A 20,411-nucleotide genomic window follows, 5' to 3' on the forward strand; every position below is an offset into this window, starting at 1 on the left:
TGTTAAACTATACCCGGTATACTAAATACTTAAAAAAGGACCTTATGGACCTACAAATCAGGTGAAAAGGATTTTTGAGCTAAACAACAACATAACAATCAAGCAATGGCTTCTTCAGCAAAAGCCTGAGTTGGTCAATGTGTCCACAGCATGGCGTGTGATGAGCACTTGGTTGATACTTTTAAATGAATTCATGTATTTAGTTAAATTTCATACAAACTGCTCTCTTCTCTCTATAGCCTCATTAACTTTTTTTACTTGAAAGAAAGTGATTATTGTACAATTTAGGGAAAATCATCTCTTTGAATACTCTGTAGTTTGAGGAGAATATTTGTTACATTTGCAACATGGAATGAATTTGCAGGTTTTTTTCTTTTCCCACCCCAAAGAGACCTGTGTCCTTGAACATTAAATACAAATAATCCTTGTGCTGTTAATTATTGGCAAGTTGTCCATTTCAACCTAAGGAAATAAAGTAACGGATATACCAATAAAAGATTACTGGTTAACAGACATTGCTTGAGAAGGGTATAAAAGAATTTCAGCAAGATTTTCAGTATTCTTTCCCAACCTTTGCCAACAGCAGCAAAATAACTAATGATCATGAAGTGGGTGGCATCAATTTTTTTAATTTTCCTACTAAATACCACTGAATCCAGCACAATGCATGACAATGCATATGGAATAGGTAAGACATTTTATTTTTTGTCTTTTCTCTATATCAAAATTCTTAAATTTGCACTTATTCATTTGTCTTGATTTATTTATCACACTCTTCTACAAAGGGAAAAATATTCAGTTAGTGAATATTTTTAACACATGATAAACTTGTAACTTTACAAGGTGTTTACGAAATTATGGAAGTGCTTAACATTATGAATGGTTTGTATTCTTCATGTTGAATTAACTTTTGTACAGAATTTATTTAATACATATTAAGTATCTATCTGCCATATATATGATATATATGTGTATATCATATATATTATACCATAATCTTGGTTCCATTACACACAAACACCCCCTTGGACTGGTGAAATAAGTAATATAAGTAACATCTTTATTCTTTAGAAAAAATGGGTCATTATTTGACTGAAGAAGAAACAGTGGAGCTGGGATACAAATGGGAAGAAACTGTGGTATACACATGTTCAAAAGGATGACTAAAATCAATACTTTTAACCATTTGATTTCCAAGCCTATTGGAGCGTCATAGTGCAGGAGAGAAACAAACAATTTGAAAACATAAAATCTGGATTTTAGTGCTGTGTACTCTAAATTATTCTTAACTTTAATTCTCAGTTTTCTCAAGTACAAAATTGAGGTGTTTAGATAGATGATCCCTAATGTCTTCTCATTTCTAAAATTGTATACTTCTAACTTAAATATATTTACATGTAATAACGACTACTTTCTTAGTTGCAAATGAAACCACTGTTTCTCATGAAGTTCATTTTGCTTTCCAGCCTCCGTGTTGGACTCCTCCCAGTGCTCTGCAGAGGTGAATTTAGTTGACCTGTAAGTCCGACTTGTATAAATTCACTTTAAACATGCAGAGCAATGATGATTTTAGTTAAGTAATTAAATGAAACTGGGTAATCCTATGAATTTTTAAAGTATAAAAGCAAACTGGGCAATGTCAAGAAAAGTCATTTATATTCAATATCAAGCTGATATTGAAGAGGTTGAGCTGTTAGCCTGTGCCTTAGATGTTAACCTCTAGATTCCTTGCAGTTCCATGAAACAAACCAAGTCAGAAGTTAGAAGCTGAATATTAGTATCTGATCAGTGACAACCAAAAAGAATTCAGAAATTCTCTCAATACCAATAAGATGGCATTGCAGTATTCTCTATCTTGAATACTATTTAAATACTAGCGACAAAAAGAAGAGGTAAAATATTTGATTTTCTGTTATTCATAGAGGGTGTATTGTTCTTTTGAATATTATGTTTCCATTCCACACTTCTAATAGTGAATTTAAAGGTATGTATTGCTACTACTATTTGTACAGGGAAACCTGCTAAAGCAATGTTTTGGGTCAATCTGTGAGCACTGCAGTCTTGGATCAAACCTTGATTATGCTGAGTAGTAACAAGCAGAGGTCTGATGACTAATTCTGTGCTTAAATTTAAAAGAATATCTATAATGAATATTGATACCCTCAATTAAAATTGCACTGCAAAAAGGAGGAACCACTGTTGTGGGATATTCACTTATTTTGATTTTTAACAGATGTATGTAGGTTTATGGGTAAAGGGGACAAGAAGAAGACTGATATTATTCCTGGATAGCTGGAACTTGATTTCCCATGAATTTTTAGTAAAGATCACCCCCTAAATAGGTCACAACATAACAAAAAATACAAAGAAAAACTAAACTTGAGAAAAACAAGCTTGATATGTCTGCTCCTTAAGCATTCATTATATTTTTATTTCAGAGCTACCATATTTTTTGCCCAGTTTATTCAAGAAGCCACTTATCAGGAAGTAAATAAAATGGCAAGAGATGTATTCATGACTATAACTGAGAAACCCTCTGGCAATAAGCAGACTGAAGGGTGTCTAGAGAACCAGGTGAGTGAATAATCATCATCATCATCATGATAATAATAATAATAATGTGATATTTGATGAAAATTTAACATGCAGAAGAGAAAATTCAGGGATAACATGATAATTAAATTTAAATATTTAAAGAAATGTTGTCTGAAAGAGGCATTAGATTGATTCTGAATTGCTAAAGAAGAGAAAACAATGAGTGCCTATTATAAAGAGACAATACAAGCATGATGACTAAGGGCTAAGGTTCTGAAATAAGAGTATCTGTGTGATCACAGGCATATTTCTCAACTTCTTTGAGCTCTAATTTCCTTATTTATCAAGTAAGGAATAATCATAGCTTCCACTTCAGGATTGTCATGGAAAATGATATGATAATAGTAATAGAAATTAATTTTTATTAAGCACACAGTGACGAGCATTATTCTAGAGAGTGTTACATGCATATTGATGATCACAATATTTTATGATAGCACTGAAAAATCGGAATGAAAATCCAGTGAGCCAAGAGACCCTGGCTGGGGCTCATTGGCAGAGTATCAGCTTTGTGTACAGATACAAACCTATTAAATCTTTATGATAATCCAAATGACAGATGCTAACCTTTCAGTTGAGGAAGGTGAGTCACAGAGAAGTTAAGTAACTTGTTTAAAGGATTCCAGACCCAACCAATATTTAAACTAGGCCATGTGCTCCAGAACTAACACCCTTGGGGGCTTCGTCACACTAAGCTCACACTATAATGAAAGTGAAGTGTGTAACACGTAGGCTTGCCAGATTCAGCAAACAATCAAAAACAAAACATGAAGCTCACTTAAATTTGAATTTCACCTAAACAATAAATACTTTTTCTAGTATAAGGATATCCTAATGTGGAAGATCAATAAATAATAGTTGTTGTTACTTTATCTCAGTATAGACATGAACTGTATAATAACTAGGGTTATCCAATTATTGAACAAAATGCCCAGAGAATCCTTTGACATGATGGGTTAATGAAGTGCACAAAAGATAATGTGTCTGGAGTATTATGGTAGAGCAGATGCCCTTTTAAAGTATTTTCCAACCATGAATTTGATGATTTAATAAACATCCTTGTTTTGCATCTCTATTTTTGGCATATCCTGATAATCTTCTAAAGATGTGTATACATTAAACTACATATATTCCATATTGCAACTTTACCTCAGAGGAGAAGTTCGAGTAATTTTAGATTGCTGATTTATTTCTTATAAACTTAAAGTCACGTTTTTTTATGTAGATTAGGAACTGGAAGTCTTACTCAAGATATCCATGATTCTCTAAATATTAGCAGTAATAAAAGTTAAATTAAAAATTTCCTGAAATGAATGGAACACAGTATTCCTCATAGTCATTCTGCAGAATATTGGTGTCATCATGACCTTCATAAAATTTAGGCAATAAAGGAAGTTTCCAAACATTTAAAATATCCCTTTTCAAACACTTTAGCTAAATCTGTGATTATGATCCACAAAAAATATTTGATGTTATTTTTTATTTCAAGTTATTTTTATTTTTATCTAAAAATAATATCCAATTTTAGATCAATGTCTCATCATAAAAGTCCCATGTGAAATGAGTATCACTGTCTGAAAATTTACTTAGAATAAAAAAGGAGAGCTTACACTTGTTATAGGGCCAAATTTTTGGTGGGCCAAATAGCACAGAAAAGGGTACAATAAAATATTTCACATTTCTTGGGGGAAGGAAACAAAATACTGCATGACCTCCTTTCTTTTTAAAATAAAAATTTTGTTTAATAATCATGTATATTACTTAAGATTGGAAACCCAAATTCCATTTCCCAAAGGGCACTGAAAAGAGTTATTTCATCTGGTTAAAACCAAATAAGTTGGAATTTGTATGGGGAATTATTTTTCTACCCTATAGAAAAATTTTTCTACCCTGTAGTCCTGATGTTGGATATTAGAAAAGTTCTAATCTGTTTTACAGGTTTTTTAAAAGTAAAGTTAGTTGTCTTTCATTAAAAACAAATCTTTCTGATAGCTATCTGCCTTTCTGGAAGAAATTTGCCATGAGAAGGAAATTTCTGAAAAGCACGGACTTTCACACTGCTGCAGCCAAGTTGGAGAGGAAAAACATAAATGTTTCCTAGCACACAAAAAGGCCTCCCCAACATCCATCCCACCTTTCCAACTTCCAGAACCTGTCACAAGTTGCAAAGAATATGAAGAAAACAGGGAGACGTTCATGAACCGGTAAGGATCCAAGTTAGTTAAAAGTGAGATTAAAATCCCAGAAAGGAAGCAGTACCAAGCAGAATCCAGTATTTCTGCAAATTATAGATGTACTCTAAAACATGGAGAAGTAGAAATAATGTTTGGTACTTGATCTGCTGAGGTCCTGGATTAGGAAATTTGGTGAGCAACTTGCAGTGTGCCTTTGTTTCAACAACATGCCAGAGAGGTGTGGTAGAGGCCACACACCAGACCTGCCAGTGTTCCTTTATCCTCTTGTGATACACCTTGGTTTTTCCCTTCTAATCTCTCAATTTTAGTTTGCCCAAGGATGTATTAGTACCTTGCAAAATGACTCCCTATGGAGCCAAATATTTTTTTGTGTGTTGAACAAATTTCCTGGAAACAAAAAAGTGTTAGTGGTCCAGGGATGCTTAAGATATGCAAACAGGCCTAATGTTGCTTCTGTACTTAGGATGTTCCAAGAACACATGTGCTTGGAGCATATGGTCAGATGAAGGCTCAGAGCAACCTGTGAGGTCTCCTTGTCCTCTTTCTCTTTATTCTTCTTTCTCTTTCCATTTTGCAGATGAGGAGATTGAAGTTTAGGAGGTTAGAATGAGTGGGTGGGGGCACACTGCTAGTACATCCCCAAGCTGGGTTTGGACCCAGGTTCTCTGTTAAGAATGCTTGTATCGAACTCTTAATCACCTGTGTCTCCTATGTTGCTGTATAAGCCAGAAAATGTGGAAACCTGCCCTTAGACTATCTCTGCTCTGGAGACTGCCAAGATGGATAATTTCATTCTGTACTGATGGGGAGAAAAGAAATCTACCATTCTGTTTTACTTAGTGGTGGCCTGATGTTGCTGACCCTGGAAACATGTCTGAGTAGGCTTATTGAAAGGACACTTTAACAAAAACCATAGGCAGCATCCCTGCCCATTTTGCTCTTGAATTAGAGTATGGTATCAGTCGTCAGATTTCCTTCCCCTAAGGATTTTTAGTGATAAAAATTTTTCATAGCTCATGGGAAAAATAGGATGGTTTTGTGATTCTTTAAACACATTCCAGAGTCCAGTTCCAAGCAGTAGCAGTCTTATTTTATGTGCTTGTAAACCTTATCAGTTCTATTTCATTTCACAGATACATCTATGAGATAGCAAGGAGGCATCCCTTCCTGTATGCGCCTATACTTCTTTCTTTGGCTGCCCACTATGACAAAATAATTCCCTTTTGTTGCAAAGCTGAAAATGCAGTCGAATGCTTCCAAACGAAGGTATCATATTTGTGTGACTATCTGAACCAGGACTTTCATCTGGCTATGGTTCATTAAAACCAAACAAAGTTAAAAATGGAAATAGGCTTTGTGTGTGGAATATCATTTCTGGAATAGAGCATATTTCAGTATTCTGAAACTCTTTGGGCTAAACAACCTGGATTTGCTTTGTTTTTCATTCACTTATTCATTCAGCCAAAGTTTTTTTATTATTAAGGAAGTGAATCTAGGGGGAATAAAGAAAAATAAATATAGAGGTGATAAATGAAAGAGGAGAGGAAGAGGAAAAAAGGAAGTAAAAGAAGATGGAGTGGGAGAACAGGAGGAGGAGAAGAGAGGAAAGAGTGAAGGGAAAACTATGATAAATGCTTTGTATTCACTATTTCTTGTTTTGTTCAATAAATATTTTTATTTTTATCATTTTTAATTAATGTTTGAATACTTTATTCACTATTTCTTTTAATCCTTTAAACAAATTTGAGGTGTAAGTACAGTTGACCCTTGAACAATATCAACTCTTATGACTTCAAAATCTGCATATAATTTTGACTCCCTCCAAAATTTAACAACCTTGGTATCCATGGAGGATGGGCTCCAGGACCCCCCAGGATACCAAACTACATGAATGCTCAGGTTCCCTATTTTAAATGGCATAGATCAATGCATATAATCAGCCCTCTATATCTGCAGACTCCTAACCACAGATCAAAAATAACACAGGTATTTATTGACAAAATCTACATATAAGTGGCCTTGCATAGGTCACACTCATCTTATTCAAAGGTCAGTGGTATTATTGTCATTTAATGATCAAGAGAACTTAGGTTTAGAGAGGTGAATGGCTTTCTTAGGTTCAGAGAGCTAGAATAATATCCACAATTAATTACTTGCCACCAGAACACCTACAACAAAAATTTTCGAAGAATCATTACTATTCCCAGAATGTCAGGCTGTTATACAATCTTTTCTTTTTTTTGCGACTGAGCAGACATTAAATAAATTATCAGTCTTCAATATGTCTTACAGTTGTTTATTTATTATCCCATAAAAGTTATAAGGTTTTTATTTTAAGACATTGAAAAAAATCTATCTGGCATAGATGTATATAAACCAACATAAAAGAATGAATAAATGAACACAGTTCTACAAAAATGCATTGTATTCAGAATTTTTAGTAAAAACTTTATAGAATTTTATATTTTACCTATATCTGTTGTTTCTACAATTATTAGAGCCTATAAAAGAAAATACATGCTTTCTTGATGCCTTGTTTGTTTGGATTGTAGGCAGCATCAATTACAAAAGAATTACGAGAAAGCAGCTTGTTAAATCAGCATGTGTGTGCAGTAATGAAAAATTTTGGACCCCGAACCTTCAGAGCCATGTAAGTTTAAGTTCTATCTAGGGGAGAAGGTGGGGTCTACAGAACTACCGTTTTGCAATCTAAGTCCATTTTATCTTTGTCACTGGTGTAGCAAATAAAGTTTCCTTTTAGGAGAGCTAATATGATTAAGAATCATGAAATCTTAGGAAGGAATGCTTCCTTCCTTAGGAAGAAAGCTAACAGAGCACTCTGCTGCTTCACATTTATTAATCTGGATGAAAAAATACTTAGAGAAGACTTCTGAAATTTATACTGTTGATCTGGTTTAGATACTCGTAAGTTCCTGGCCTGCAATCACATTATACCTCATAATATGAACCTATGTTTTTCTAGATTCTCTCCAAAATAGGTTAGTCTTCACTGATGTGTCATTTAATATTTTTGGTGTAAAAAGAAGTTTTTAATATTAATTCTGCTTCCTAGTCTGCTGTAAAGTCCATTATGCCAATTGTTCCTTCCTATGAAAATATTCACTTAAGTCAATAATATAGAATCTAGTACTAAGAGATAAAAAAATTGTCATGTTTGAAGAACTAGGATGTATTCTCCTAGCTGCTGAAAGCAATGCAATTCACTGAAATTTGTTTTCTTGTGCCAGCTGCTAAAAAGCTCAAAGGCAAGTTTGGAATTTTTCAATGGACCATATTTACTCTTATACTTATCATATTTGCCTTCTCTCATTTTTCTTGTCTTTTTCTATCAATATACCATCTGTCTCTATCTATCTATCTATCTATCTATGCATCCTACCTCTATTTCATATCTATCTATGTTGTTACAATAAAGAAGAATATAATATAAACCCAGTTAAATCATCTAGTCCAATTTCTTCACTTTTATGCATGAATAACCTGAAGGCCAGAGAGATTAAAGTACTTTACCCAAGACCACAATGCTAGACATCAGAAGTTAGTTTTTCTAGGTCCTTCTCATGTATTATTTTCATTATACCAATTTGTCTACTATGTCAGTGATCTCTGATTATTTATATCCTGACAATGAGACATTGAAGTCACATATTAAAATCAGAGTAAAACGCTTTAGGTGTGCTATCCAATATGGCAGCCACATGTAGTTCCTGAGCATTTAAAAAGCCACTGGTACAAATGGGGAACTGTGCCCTCAGTGTAAAATATACACTGGGTTTCAAAGACTTACTACAAAGAAGAGAATCACATTAATAGATTAATATGCATTAATAGATTTTAGATGGATAGATTTTATGTTGATTACATACTAATAGATTTGTAATAGATATATTGATTACATATTAAAATATTTTAAATTTTGTTTTTCAATTATAGTTTGCATTCAATATTATCTTGTATTAGTTTCAAGTGTACAGCATAGTGGTTAGTCAATTACATACTTTGCAAAGTGGTCCCTCAGATATTTCAAATACCCACCTGGCACAATACGTAGTTATTACCATACTATTGACCATAATCCCTAAGTTGTACTTTGCATCCTCATTACTATTCTGTATTTAACCAATTTGAACTTCTTGTCCCCCCACCTTTTTCACCCCGCCCGCACGCAACCCACTCCCATCTGGCAATTATCAGTCTGTTTTCTGTGTTAAAATGATATTTTTAAATTATATTTTTGATACGTGGTGTTAAAATATGTTATTAAAGTTAATTTAACCTGTTTTGTTTTACTTTTGAATGCATCTACTAGAAAATTTTAAATTATATAGCTGGTTAAAATACTCTTCAAATTTTAGGATGAAATATTTCTAGTATAGCAAAACATCTGAGCTGCTAACCAAAGAGCATTAGTTATATGCATTCCCATTTTATTTCTGTTTATGTGTGTGTCAAATGACACAGTGGAAGCCTAGGTTAAAGTTTTTAGTCATGAAGTTAGGTCAAGGTAGACTGAATTTTTCTTGGAAGAGGCCAGACTTATGTTTTACCTTCTCAATCTATTAGAAACTTAAAGATTGACTGGTTTATTTAAATTTATCTTAGTAATAAATATAAATTAGATATTATTATAATGACTTTATTATCTGATATCTATAAGTGGTTTAACTTAAATATCGTGAAGAAAATCCATCTTCATTAGTAAAGCAACACCAGCTGTTTGGGGGGCGGGGTAGGAGTTTCACCTGGATGTCTTTTCAATTTAATGAGATATATGGAAGGAATAAGAATTGTTTTCTTCCTTTTTGGGCCACACTACATGTCTTGGCATCACGATACACCTGAATGCTTAGTCTGCTCCACTTTCTTGACACCTTTCATTTATTTTCACATATGTACCCCTCCCTGTATTCTCAGAAGTATTTTTTCCCTCCCAAGTAAAAAATGATTATCATTTAATTTTCCATTCCTTGATTGTTTATCCTTTTCAATTTTTTTCATCCCACTCACTATTCTGATCTAAGTGCTCAGCATCAGGGGTGCATAGCAAAAAGTGCTTTCAGCACAAATCACAGGAAGGGTTTTAGGTAAAGATAAATCCCCTCCAAACCATTTGTGGGGCCAGGTCATCATTTATAGAGCCACTGCCTTGGGAGATCCGGCTGCAATATACAAGACTCGTAACACTTTTCCTTGCTATTTAAACAACAAAAACATTTCAGGTCTTTGTGTTTGGAGCTGCAGCTATATTACTACTCTATAATGTTATTTCATTCTAATAGATAACCACGATTAATTTCTAACTCTTTTTCCCCTTCTAGAACCATTACGAAAGTGAGTCAAAAGTTTCCCAAAGCTAACTTCACTGAAATCCAGAAACTGGTCCTGGACACGGCTCACACCCACGAGGAGTGTTGCAGAGGAGACGTGCTGGAGTGTCTGCAGGATGGGGTAAAGAGTCTCGCCTCCTAAAAAAGAGATGTTTCCACTCCCTCTTCTTTCTTTTGCTCTCATGCTAAATGGGAGAAATCTTTTTGACCTGAGTTGGTCACAGATTATGGCAACAAGCTGACTTAGTGAAGTTATAGACTTCATGCTAGTTAAAAAACTCTTCTGTTGATCCTGCCTTTCACTTCAGGGATGTTCTCCCCTTGTGAGACCAGCACCCAGTCATGCTCACTTCTAAAGGAGATGGTAACCTCTCAGAAGGCCTCCACATCAGAATTCTGGGGGTGGACTCTTCACTTTTAATGTCTTGTTTTTTATCTGTTTGTTTTTATTTGACAAATATATAGTAAATAATTCCTATGCATTAACCTCTGTGAGGGACATTTGCTATTAAGGCACAAGCTGACCTCAAGGCATTTATAGGCTAATAGCAGAGATAAGCCTGGTGACATCCTTGGGATGAGGGACTGTCTTTCACTTATTGTTATCGCCATAGGCTGCCAGCACCATGCCTGGCACCTGAGAGGCACTTTATTATATATTCGTATAGTTAGCCTATGAGTACAACAAAGTAACACAAGATACAACAAAAATAACACAGAAAACTATTCTATAAGGTAAAGCTAGCCCTCCCAAAGAGAGGTGCAAATAAAGGGTTATAGGAGAATTAAAACCTGAAACCGAACCACCCAAAAGACAGAAGCATAGCTTAAGCAGTGTGGCGTTGGTCCCTTCTGACCAACCCTATGCTTCTAGATATTGTACGAGAGGCCTGTCTCTTCCCAAATTACTACCTCTCTGGTTGGTATGAAGCACCTTCTTCTCCAAGGGGGCTTAAACATGGCTTTCAGAAGCTTGAAAGTGAGATAAAGTGTTCGTTTCAGTGGCATTTAGTGGAGACAGTCTCAGAAGTCAGCGAGAAGCCAGGGCTGCAGGGAGGACGGAGGGCGACAGCCTTGGAGCCCAGGGAGCGATCCTGGTGCAGGAGTTGGAGAAGACGAGCTAAGAGGAGGCTGCCACACAGACAGATTTTCTTTTTTCACTTATTTGTGCTTTTACAACTATTTACCTGCGTATAAAGGGCAGCGATAAACACTATTTTTGTCTTTCTTTGAGGTCAGTTTTCTCAGTTTTAATTGATAATTTTATTAATTTGTATAATCATTAAAAATTAGTTTTTCAATTTTTGAAGCTCATAATCACTTTTTCTTTTAAAGTGGAAACGTTAATTTCCATATAGTATTTAAGTCTGATTTTAATGAGTGAATAATGAGTTTTAAGTGTACTTGCTGAGAATGCACAAGTGTTCAGTCCTGCCACGGGACTGTGTAAATTCTGCTTCTTTCTGGCCACTTACGTGTACAGTCATTTTATTATCTATGGACTGCCCTCTGGAGGTCATAGTGAGTCACTGCAGATTGTTTAAAGATGGAGCCTTTTGCTCTCCATGTTATGACATCAATAGCAAATGTCTAGTAGCAAATTTCAATATTAATAGAAAGATATACATAAATGTGCATGTAATTTTTTGAGGAGCACATTTCTCTCTTGGTTTTAAGAGCTTCCTATTAAAATAAGTGAGTAGGTTTTAGCCGACATCTATCACAAGAAATTAACCAAACAGGGATAGGTGGAAAGGAGGAAAGGCAAACTAGAGAAAGCCTTAAAACAGGTGATGAGGTAGAATGTCTTCTTTCGTCTTCTTTCCTTCCTATTTCACCCTTCCCTTTTCTCTTTTCTTCCCTTCTCTTTTTCCTTCTTTCCTTCCTAAAACTGGTCCTAAGGCCCTATATTAAGAATAAACCTTAAAAATTTGTATTTTATTTTTCCCATTTCAGGAAAAAATTATGTCCTATGTATGTTCTCAACAAGATATTCTGTCAAGCAAAATAAGAGAGTGCTGCAAATTACCCACACTTGAACTTGGTCAATGCATGATTCATGCAGAAAACGATGACACACCTGAAGACTTATCTCCAACTCTAAACAGGTTTTTAGGGGAGAGAGATTTCAACCAATTTTCTTCAAAGGAAAAAGATCTCTTTATGGGAAGGTAAGCGCATGCTGTAAATGTATGTTCACACAAGTAAAGGTTATGCGGCTGACAGCTTTGGTGGTTGAAATGGGGATGGAAGGCTATGGTTTTTGAGCGATGTCAGTGAGAATAATGCTGGAGTGTCCTGAACTAAAATATATATAACAGATAACTAGGGAATAAAGAATAAAATCTATTATTAACTAGATTGTTTTGGGCTGTATTTTATTTTGCATGAATTTCTCTGGAATCTGAAGCATTGTCTGCCCTGTATGGGTTACTCATATGGAGATCACTATTGAACTTGCATATAGGATGTGAATACTTTTGTAAAAACAAGGGATCATGATTAAGAATGTGATTTTTCACTGTGCATGTTTTAAAAATTCTTCCCCCCAATATAACTCGATAGATAATGCTGGTTAAAAGGGCTTTTATTGGGAAAGTTTATTTGCTATTTATTGAATTCATGTTTGATTTTTGTAAGAAAATAAAAAGGTGTTTAGAGACATTTGCAGTGTAGTAGTTTGTTGTAATGTAATTGATATGACATGTTGTCATTCCGTTTGCCTTTAAGGGAAGCAATCAGTTAATACATTTTCCTTTATTGTGTAGTGCATATCTGGATGTCTATGCACACTATTAGAGGAAGGATTTGTGCAGCTCTTAGGAATTTATACTTAATGATCTCCAAGGGTCTTTCTAAATTTAAGAGTCTGCTTCTAATGTAGTAATGAAAATAATGACCCAATTTTCTCTTTAATATTCCTTGAGGATACTAGTTTATTGTTACATTAAATTTAGATACCCACAAATTGTTTGCACAGCTAAATAAAATTATGCAAATGAGAACAAAGTCAAGATTTAAGAACCCATATTGACAATTTATTGCTGGCAGAACTAGCAACCTCTTTCTATAACCTTGGAATACAATTAGTAAGTTCAAGAATTATCTTTAAATTTATACATCCATATACCTCCACAGCTTATTGTTTATGTAATAGAAGCAGTTCTTCAATTGGAAAGATTCTTTGCAGTAGAAATTTTCTCAGCTGAGAATGATCTTTCTCCAGATACTAGTGTGGCTCCTTTCACCCAGGTTTCTGGTCCAAAAGAGCCACCCAGAAAGAATTTTCTTGACCACACACTCTAACTTAGGTGTCACCTCTTTCTTTCTCTTCTAACTTTATTTGGCATCGTTTATTTAGCACTATTGAAAATTAGATCACCTACTTATTTATTTGTTTCTGCCTCCCTATAATGTATGCTTTAAAAAAAAATCTTCACCTGAAGACATGCTTATTGATTTTAAAGAGAGGGGAAGGGAACAGGAGGCAGGGAGAGAAACATCAGTGTGAGAAACATCAATAGGCTGCCTCTCTTAAGCGCCCCTAGAGGGGGCTAAAGTCACCACCTAGGTATGTGCCCAGACCAGGAATGAAACCCGCTACCTTCTGGTTTATGGGATGATGCTCCTACCAATTGAGCAACACTGGCCAGGGTTATAATGTATGCTTTGGAGAAGTCAGGCATTTTTATCTTATACATTATTGAAAATTTGCTTAAAGAATGCTTGCATAGAGTCAGCACTGGAAAATTATTTGTTGAATAAATGAATGCAAAACCCACAATTATAAAGCCAAATGAAGGATGCAAAAGAAGACAAGATGCACCATTTTAAAACAATTTGAAGGATTTTAGTTTGTACTAATAGTTTTGTCATGCATACAGTTTATATCATATTTAATTTCCAGGGTTATTTATTTGGATTTTAACTTCTGCTTACCATATAACAAAGGAGGGATTTTTTTCTCTTAATTCTAATGACATGATTTTTTCACACATATTTCAGATTTACTTATGAATATTCAAGAAGACATACTAAGTTTGCTGTCCCAGTAATTCTAAGAGTTGTTAAAGGATACCAGGAGCTGCTGGAGAAATGTTCCCAGTCTCAAAACACTCTTGAATGCCAGGATAAAGGGGTAAATTGCTCTAGCTTTTTAAGCAGAATATGAAATACTGGATTGATGTCATCCATTAAAATATGCTGTTAGCTTATTGCTTGAAAGTCTCTAGTTATTAACGGTTAGCTTGTTGTATCTGTTCACTAGTCTCTAGCTCTTAAGTAGTTATTAGCTTAGTTGTCAATAATTAGTGGCTTACTTTAGAAATAAAAATGATATTCAAAAGTCCTTTGACACACAGAATAAAAATAATACTCATTTTTAACAGTTTAAGAAAGGCAAGCTTTTGTATTGAAAGGACTGTAATCCTTAATCCAAAGATTGATTCTGTCATCAAATAGCTTGGTGATTCATAAAATTTTAAACTGAATCTTCCCAGAGTCCATTTGTTTTAATTCTCACAATTTATACTTTACCATCTTTAATATTTAAAAAGTTCTTCTAAAATTGCTTTCTCTAAGACTGGTATCATCATAGAATAAAGTATTACTGGGCAAATTTTACATACAAAGTTATGTGTCTAAGGAGAGAAAAAAATGTGTGTAATAATGCTTGTATTGTCAGGAAGAAGAATTGGAGAAATATATCCAGGAGAGCCAAGCACTGGCAAAGCGAAGCTGTGGTCTATTCCAGAAGCTAGGAGAATATTACTTACAAAATGCGTATGTTTTATTAACCAGTATTTTTAGTCATTTAAAATTATGAACCAGTGAGAGAAATATACATTTACATTAGTCACCATGGCCACTCTAATTTCAGCTCCACTTTCAGATTGGTAGTCAGTGTAACGTGACCACCTAATTTCCCCTGAGAAGGCTGCCTTCCCATTCCCCTGGTTCAGGAGGCAACAAGAATGGCCTTTAAGTGTGATCTGTGTCACCAGCTTTGGGTTCCCCCAAATCATGCAAATTTTTGCAGGAAAGATATTCATTCTGCCATAGTCTGTCCTAGTTAAAACACCAAAAGATCCAAGTTAAAATCAATGAAGCTTCTGACATTGGGAATAGGAGTCAACCTTCTGCCCAGCATTTGTTTTCCCATTGTGATATGTTGGTATAAGGGGAATATAAGGAGTGGTTGTTAGAGTAGTCGCATCTCAAAAGTTGGTCCAAATACCATATAGATGATTAAATGAGTCTATGTCTTCTGATACCAAAAGAGGGTCTTTGAGAAGAAGTGAGTCCAAAAACCCATGACTGACTCAGCAAGATTTGGTGAAAAATGCCTTGCAGGTTTCTTGTTGCTTACACAAAGAAAGCCCCTCAGCTGAGCCCGCCAGAGCTGCTGGCCTACACCAGGAAAATGGCAATCGCAGCAGCCACGTGTTGCCAGCTCAGTGAAGAGAAACAGTTGGCCTGTGGTGAGGGCGCGGTGAGTGTCTCATCTCATCCTGTCTTGTTTCTGCCTTGTTTGAAACGGCCTTCTTGTTCCCACTGAGGGAAAATGGCAAAAACCAACGTGGAGGTGACTTAGAGTTATTTGGCCAGTCACAGTTGGAGGGGGTGTGAAAACTCATCTCTGAATAGTTAGATGTGGCCAGGCTTCCTGCCCTTCTATAACAGCTGGTGGGAGTGCAAACAGTTTACTCAACAGTGTCTGAGCAAGCTAGATATAAAGGAAGGAGAGAATGACCAGCACATCAGTCAATTCATGATTTTCTTTTCTTATTCATTAAATACTTATTTTAATATTTAAAAGAAAAGATAAACTTCATCTTAGATGGATTAAAATTAGTCATACTTATATTTTTACTCTTCGTAGTAAAAATACAAGAGTATTCATATGATCTTAGGAATATTTTATTCCATTCAATGAGGTATAGGGTACAAACAGGGTAAGTCCCATGTTCTTGATAGTAAAATGACTAAGGTCACTAGTGCCCTATGATTATGGGGTTTTTTTTAATCATTTTTTCCCTTAAAGTCACTACTGTGACCAAAATTGTATACAAAATTTTCCCTTTTCCTCTTTTTGATGATGGGGACTGCTTTGATAGTTAGTCTTCAGGTCTTGAAACTTCTCACCAGAATTTAGAAGGGAAAAGAGAATTTCCTGTGATTAAGCATCATCTTTGTCATTTATTGAATTCTACCATGTTGGGAGGAGGCAGAGATATAGGATGGTGTGATGGCTCAAGAGTGTGTTCAGGAAGTCTCCTGTCTGTGGTCCCTTCCCACTTTCAACATGTGCTAGTCATGTCACTGGGGAAGTTAGCTACCTCACTGAGCTTGAACTTTTTCACCTGACATTTGAGAACAAAAATTGTGCCACCCTCATAAGATGGCTGTCCAAGGTAATGTGCCCAACTCACTCAGGACTAGCCTGACACAGAGTATACACACAAAATGTGTTGGCTTTTATTATAAGTTATTAGTAGGCACTTAAGAAATATCTCCAAAGTGTGGAAGATAGGAGGATTCTACATGGGGAAAACCTTAAAGCCACACACAAACGTATGTGTGCGTGTCCTATTTCTTTTCTATTAAGAATGACCACTTCTGTACTATTCTTACCTTCAAAAAGTGGTTCTCTGGAGCCCAAAAGTAAAATAGAAAACTCAACCAGATAAAACATGGAAAATGTAAGGCCTGTATTGATTTCCTTGGTCACGGCAAAGATTTTTTTGCCCTTTGAAAGTGTGTTTTGAGTAGCTGACACAAATAGCTGAAGGGACTGTCTTCAACATCACCTATGGGCCATCTGTCACTAAGTGCTGAGGTTCATCATGACAAATGGACAAGCAAGAATCTATAATGTAGCAACACATGATCCTACGGAAATAGCAGCTATTTTGTAATATTGAAAATTACCATACATTAAAAGTTATTGTAACAGTTTTCTGAAAACCAAAATCAATTTTATGGCTAATGCTCCATCCCCTTGTTTGTTGTGGTTGTTTTTCTCATTCTCCTAACTAGGCTGACCTTATTATTGGACATTTATGCATCAGGCATGGAGAGACTCCTATAAACCCTGCTGTCGGCCAGTGCTGCACTTCTTCATATGCCAACAGGAGGCCATGCTTCAGCAGCTTGGTGGTGGATGAGACATATGTCCCTCCACCATTCTCTGATGACAAGTTCATCTTCCATAAGGATCTGTGCCAAGCTCAGGGTATAGCCCTGCAAACAATGAAGCAACAGTAAGAAATTATTATTTGCTAGCATGGAGAAGAGTGACTATACCAAATAGCAGTTGATATTTCTGTACTGCACTCCCAACACTCTTGGGCTCATCAGGAGAACATTATTATTCCAAAGCACTTAAAGTGGCTTTCAAAATGTTTTCCTCTCAGTACCTTCACAGCCTCACTGGGATGCAGGCCTGGGAAAATTTAGTAAGGCAGACAATTTCTGGTTTGTAAAAAACAGTCTCCATTGTAACTATTGTGGTAATGTTATTTTGAGATTGAGGGAAATGAGAAATCTATTTTGGAAAATTAGAATGTATTTTTGCAGTGTCTCTGGGTACTTTCATTTCAAAACACTACTGACTTGTTTTTCACATTGTTTACCTTTTGAAGAGAATAACCATACTGTTTGATTTAACCATGAAGTATGAGTGTTAAGACATGGAATGCACATTTCAATTTGTTGTGGGAGGCATTCTGTAACGGTGATGGTAATGCAAGTCGATGAAACTGATGGTGTCCAATGCATTTTAATGGTCCCATGCATTTTAATACTCTCTTGCTTTGTGAATGGTCTTCCTTCATTTTGGAAAATGTGTTTTTCCCTTTTTTCTCTGTTAAAATCCAAGACATGTTTCAAGGTACAGTAAAAATGTTACCCTCTCTGGCAAGCCTTTCTTATTATTATTCCATCTGACATTAATTCCAGCATGAGAGTATTGCTAAATGAATAGAGCAGAGACTTAGTATTGTCAGTGCTCAGTAGAGGTGTCGTAATTATGGGTGGCAGGTGTTGGGAAAGCCTTTGAGTATGGATAAGACAATTTAGAACAGAGAATTGGAAAGAATATTCTAGATAAGTAAGAAAAAGACTGCATTTCACTAGGTATAAGTATGGTAGAACTATGAAATGTATTTCCTCTATAATGTGCACAAATGCTGAACAGGGGAACACTTGGCATGTTTCTAACCTGTCTTTCTGATGAAAGTATTAGACAAGGTATGAGTTAAGTCATAAGATTATGGGTTGATGGAAAGAGGGTTTATTGTGAGGGTTGCTAAGGCTCTGAAAATTCTCTACTGGGAAGGCTTAAGAAAAATATCATTGCATAACAGACTTCCCTTGTGTTTTATTTTGTTTTAAATCATAGGTTTCTCATTAACCTTGTGAAGCAAAAGCCACAAATAACAGAGGAACAACTTGAAGCTGTCATTGCAGATTTCTCTGGTCTACTGGAAAAGTGCTGCCAAGGTCAAGAACAGGAAATCTGCTTTGCAGAAGAGGTATGTGCAGCTCATTTTCAGACTCAAAATACTTGAGTAATACTTCTGTAATATTCATTACAGAATTTTCTGCAATGAATAATGTAAAGAATACTCCCTTAATCTATAACTTTAAAATAATCCCAGGGAGATTTAAATTTGATTTAGAAATAGAAACAGTTTTCTCACCAAATAATAGGAAGAAGTAAAATTTTTAAAAATATTAATAGAATTAGTAATTTTGATTTATTTCTTAGCAGAAAGAACAATAAAGTTAACATATAATTAATTGATGATAATTTAGACAGTTTCCGACCTAAAATTTATCAGTTCAGCTAAATGGATTAAGAGAATTTATTAGCAAATGCATTGTGCAAATTGGATACTGGAGGAATATTTATAGAAAATATATCTGAACTCATTTGGAAACATGCCTTTGAATATCAATAGAGTAGTAATTAGGAATTATCTTAATGTAAATACTTAGTACTTTTATCTGAATTTGTAATTGGCTACATTTTGTAAGCCTTTAGTGTGTATTACTAAACATATTTAAATGTAGCATCACTATATTTTAAAAATATATTCTATAATAGCCATTTTGCCAATTTTATCTATTTCATACTACAAAAACTTAGATATTTTTATATAAATTACAGAGATATGTAATATTCAGAAATGTTTAGTTTTTCTATAGATAATATAATTAAATGTGTTTTAGTGTGTGCACCTATCAGTATGTGGCTGTGCTTTAGACATTAGTGTAAAGCAAACAAAATCGACTACTGCGTTTTTCTCTCTCTGGCCTCCACTGTCCCAGCTTGCTGGCATCAGAAATGTATATCTTTATTTTTAACCAGGTTAACCTATGAACATGTGAATTCACCCTTGAATAGTGGGAAATTAATTGTATGGCTGGCAAAATCATCCATTTGTTTATCTGAGGATTCTTATTTTTCTTTATTTTCAGGGTCCAAAACTAATTTCCAAAACTCGGGCTGCTTTGGGAGTTTAAACTACTTCAGGTAACAAAATAATTCAGACTAGGCTAAATAATGTTGATTTTCTCCCAAATATCTATCTATAGTGAAATGCATCCTAAGAACTACCATTAAATGGTTTTCTTAAAAAATAAGTGCAATTCAATAAAAAAATTTATTTTAAAGATACTGGAACAAAATTATGACAACAATGTTAAATTAATGACTCAAGTAACTCAAAATTCTTTGAGGTTAATTCAAAGGCTTCAGAGAAAGCCATGAGAAGAACTTCCTATTTATTTAATACTTCTCTGATATAAAATAATAAACACATTACCTTCTGCACCTAGTATTTAACTGTGCTTATTTATTTAACCTATTTAATTAATTTATCTAGTAATTAATATATTTTTGTTCATATTACAGGGTGAAGAGAAGATAAAATACATCTTTGGGGTTTGGTGTGAACTTTTAAATTCTAAATGATTTTAGTACCTTTTATGAATTAATGAAATGATGAAGACTTTTATGTGAGATTATCATAGAAATAAAGTATCCTCAAATATTCCTTTTTTCTACTTGCTTATTTATGAAAATCTAAGGGTAATTTCTTTAGTTTTGTATACAATTGTCTGAAATGGAGTCCAGTAAAAAAGCATTGAGTATTGGTTATGGTAGGAGGTTAAATCCAGTCAAGGATGGATTTATAGTACTAAGGTCTAGAGTGCTTGGTGAACTAAAAAATTGCCAAGACACATCTTCCATTAAATAACCACTTAG

The 20,411-nt window shown here is 34.7% G+C and overlaps 1 protein-coding gene across 1 annotated transcript; it reads left to right on the forward strand.

Moving 5' to 3' along the window:
• The first annotated feature begins 585 nt into the window (after positions 1-585).
• Positions 586-20,123, forward strand: LOC123831286 (alpha fetoprotein). Its single transcript, XM_045858114.1, has 15 exons — positions 586-688; positions 1,467-1,518; positions 2,439-2,574; positions 4,588-4,799; positions 5,924-6,056; positions 7,343-7,440; positions 10,130-10,259; positions 12,095-12,309; positions 14,144-14,276; positions 14,823-14,920; positions 15,491-15,629; positions 17,177-17,400; positions 18,540-18,672; positions 19,622-19,676; positions 20,058-20,123. The coding sequence occupies exons 1-14, from the start codon at positions 598-600 to the stop codon at positions 19,664-19,666; spliced, it is 1,839 nt and encodes a 612-aa protein (XP_045714070.1). The 5' UTR covers positions 586-597; the 3' UTR covers positions 19,667-19,676; positions 20,058-20,123.
• Positions 20,124-20,411: the final 288 nt, after the last annotated feature.

The sequence above is a fragment of the Phyllostomus hastatus genome, unplaced genomic scaffold (assembly GCF_019186645.2).
Source record: "Phyllostomus hastatus isolate PE091 unplaced genomic scaffold, TTU_PhHast_1.1 phas_scaffold_1674, whole genome shotgun sequence".
Taxonomy (NCBI): Eukaryota; Metazoa; Chordata; class Mammalia; order Chiroptera; family Phyllostomidae; genus Phyllostomus; species Phyllostomus hastatus.